The following is a 3045-nucleotide window of genomic DNA, read 5'->3' as shown; positions in this document are numbered from 1 at the left end:
GGTTGACCTTTCCATGGGCACTCGCGCTAGGCACAACGATTTTTGGCGGTTCAAGCAAAGGATGAGTGACTTCATCTTATACCAACTACTACATTTGGAAAATATCACGATTTGTGTTGCCATCCAGGTCACAATCAGATTGACTTCTAACCATTTTTTTTAAGATTGATGATTGCTAACTTTGTTGAAACTCAAATATTGTAACCAACAGGCCACGTCTCAAACGTCATGGTAATCTTTTTGGAGATTTCTCTCTCTCCAGGTTTGAAGATGAAACCGATGACGTAGGAGGCATTACGTGTTGTTAGACTAAATACATTTTGGTTCTGCTACAATGTCCAAACCCCATTTTGGCTCTAAATATGTTGTGTCGAAGCCCTAGTTCCTCCACCCAGCCAATGCTATAAACATTTAACTGATAGGATATTGTGTCGAAGTCCTGACATTGTGGTTGTGGTGCAATGTTGTCCATTATAAGATTTCTTCAACTTTACATTAATTAACACTCAGATGAAAAAAACATAGGAATGAAGTAAAAGGAAAAATGGATTGAGAGGAAAAACAACCGTATACATGCATAATTACAGACATAGAGTGGCCTTAGTATGCCTAGTGGCACCAAATTGTTCTTTGGGTCTTTGCAAAAAGACTACAAATTCCATGAAAAACTAAACAACAATTATTACATTAAATTATAGAAGTTATGTTACAAGATTATACATGCAATTCGCGTCGCTTCCTCCCTGGCAAGAGGGTACCTTCAGGAGCATTCTGAACCCAGTCCGGAACAAAGTAAGAGGATGAATTGTAAGGAGGAATCCTTGATTCCCATGTCACTAAATTGAACTCCCCTTTTGGCCTAACACTAGGATCTGCCACGAGGTCCCCAAGTGCCACAGTTGGTAATTCCTTCTTTCTTGGAACTATGTTTGAATAAGGTATTGCGCGCAATGGATTCAAAGCATAATCTGTTAAGTCAAGCGGATAACCTTGTTCCATTTGTATTTTCAGATCCACGCCATATATAGAGAGGTTCCTTTCAATCATTCTTCTTCTTTTTTTTAATAGGAAAAGCCAGAATTGTACATTCAGGTTGTTCCTCAGTACATCTGCAATTGGATTTATGACGAGAAGTGACGCTTCCATGTGCAACATCCTAGCATATTCTTGCGCTATTGGTACTAGTCGTGGATGTTCTTTTGGGTTTGCACTTCCAAATGCCAGTGTCTTGAATAGGTACCAGAATTCCTGGAAAGACAAATTATTGAGAAAAATTGGCTTCCTTGATCCAAATCTGGCTGATCTTTGGAGTTTACTTATGATGACCACCTTGCTACCTCTAGCCAACCTTTTGACAAATGAGTGGAATGTTCTCCAATCGTTGTCATCCACATTGGAAGCAAACTCAACAACTAGCAACATTTTGCCTAACATGGTACTTTCGTGCTCAAGAATTTTCAAAAGGTTTTCTCCACTCAAGTGCAAAACCGAAGAGAAGCACGACTGCACCCTATCATCGCCGCACACGTGAGCAACCAATGTTTTCTTGCCGACAGTGCAACCACCTATGATCGGAAGAACAGCTGGTTCATCACCAGGCGTGTTCTGTTGCAACAAGAAGTTAAAGAGTGTTTGCTTTTCGGCATGGCGTCCAAACATGATGTTTTCATAGTAAAGATATGAATCATATGGTCTATGCACCATACGGTCGCATCCATCCAAAAGCACAACAAACTCCATCATGTTAGCCACAGCACTTTGCATGCTTTCCAAGGCACCATCTAACTCAAGGTTCACTACTTTGTCCTTTCTTGCACATGCAATTGGGCGAGTACGCTTGAGAGGAATGGCAAAAGGAAAAACAGATGAGTTGCAAACCTCGTTGATGCCTTTGTCCACAAAGCTTTGGGACCAAAACGTGTCAACAACATTGTGGCCTTGGTACATGGCCTCTGAAAGCAACTGTAGCTGCATCACCATCCTGTGGTTCATGATGTATCTCCCATCTGCCTCTTCAACGACCATGCGTACTCTCATTAGGAGATGTTGCAACCTCTCCACCTTCTCCTGTAATCGGACATGGCTTGAGCAGGAGTTCTTGTTTATCAGGAAGGAGATGAAGCGACTAACAAATTCGCTTGCAACTGCAGATATGGCGACATCCATGTAGTTCACCGCCCTTCTTTGTTAAGTGGAATGTTTCGCTTGAGCTTTTACTTTGGCGAAACAAAGTCTGAGTTTGTGATGGAATTTGACATGGAAGCTCATCTCTCACGATATATTAGTGCTGTGTTGAAAGCACTAGCAATTAATTTAATTAGAATCACAAATTGAGCAAGGCCAAGTGTTTAAAAATGAGGAGTGAATGAATTCTACCAATTAAAGGATAGCTCCAATGTTTTTGAACATTCAATTCTCCTATTGTTTGACTGTAGTTTCCCGATATTTGACAATAATGCTTGACAAGGACATGCCAACTAGGGCCCTAATGCCAACTACCATGATGTGGCATCTATGACTATGCTTGATGGAGTTCCTATTCTTGTATCTTTTATAGTATAAGCTTATCTTGTGTTTCAGAGAAGGAATCAAAATAATGTGAACACAAAATATTGATTGTATCGGGTTTCACGTTAGTATTTCTTTTTCTTGTCACTTTTAGCTTCAGTCTACCTAAAATTTACGTGATCATGGAGCCACTAAAATCATTTGTCACAAGAGATAGATCTTGTCGTTTGATTAGTTGTCTAGGCAATATAAATTATGTACTTAAAACAAAACAAATCTTACTCGGTTAAATACTGGATAAAGTTGAAATTTAGAACTCATTTTGAACCTTTGGCTATTTAATACCCCCTCCGTTCCAAAATATAGTGCGCCCGTACTTCCCGAGGTCGAACTTTGACCATAAATTTAACGAACGAGACTGACTGCGGCGTGAGAAAAAGTTACATAATTAAAAACTTCTTTCGAATACGAATTCACCGATATAACTTTTGCTCCCGCCGCAATCGCTCTTGGTAGTTAAATTTTGGTCAAAGTTGA

The 3045-nt window shown here is 39.9% G+C and overlaps 1 protein-coding gene across 1 annotated transcript; it reads right to left on the bottom strand.

Moving 5' to 3' along the window:
• Nucleotides 1-528: 528 nt before the first annotated feature.
• Nucleotides 529-2226, bottom strand: LOC147977634 (disease resistance protein RGA2-like). The gene has a single exon (XM_087516415.1). The coding sequence runs from the start codon at nt 2164-2166 to the stop codon at nt 715-717; it is 1452 nt and encodes a 483-aa protein (XP_087372541.1). The 5' UTR covers nt 2167-2226; the 3' UTR covers nt 529-714.
• Nucleotides 2227-3045: the final 819 nt, after the last annotated feature.

This window comes from Triticum urartu, chromosome 3A (assembly GCF_056163025.1).
Source record: "Triticum urartu cultivar PI428250 chromosome 3A, HENAU_Tu73, whole genome shotgun sequence".
Lineage (NCBI taxonomy): Eukaryota > Viridiplantae > Streptophyta > Magnoliopsida > Poales > Poaceae > Triticum > Triticum urartu.
Note: the sequence above shows the minus strand (reverse complement) of the source record. Positions and strands in the feature narration are given on the sequence as shown.

What these genes read in the sequence shown, in the direction of transcription:
- LOC147977634 (XM_087516415.1), bottom strand. Translation starts at nt 2,166, where the DNA reads ATGGATGTCGCCATATCTGCAGTTGCAAGCGAATTTGTTAGTCGCTTC.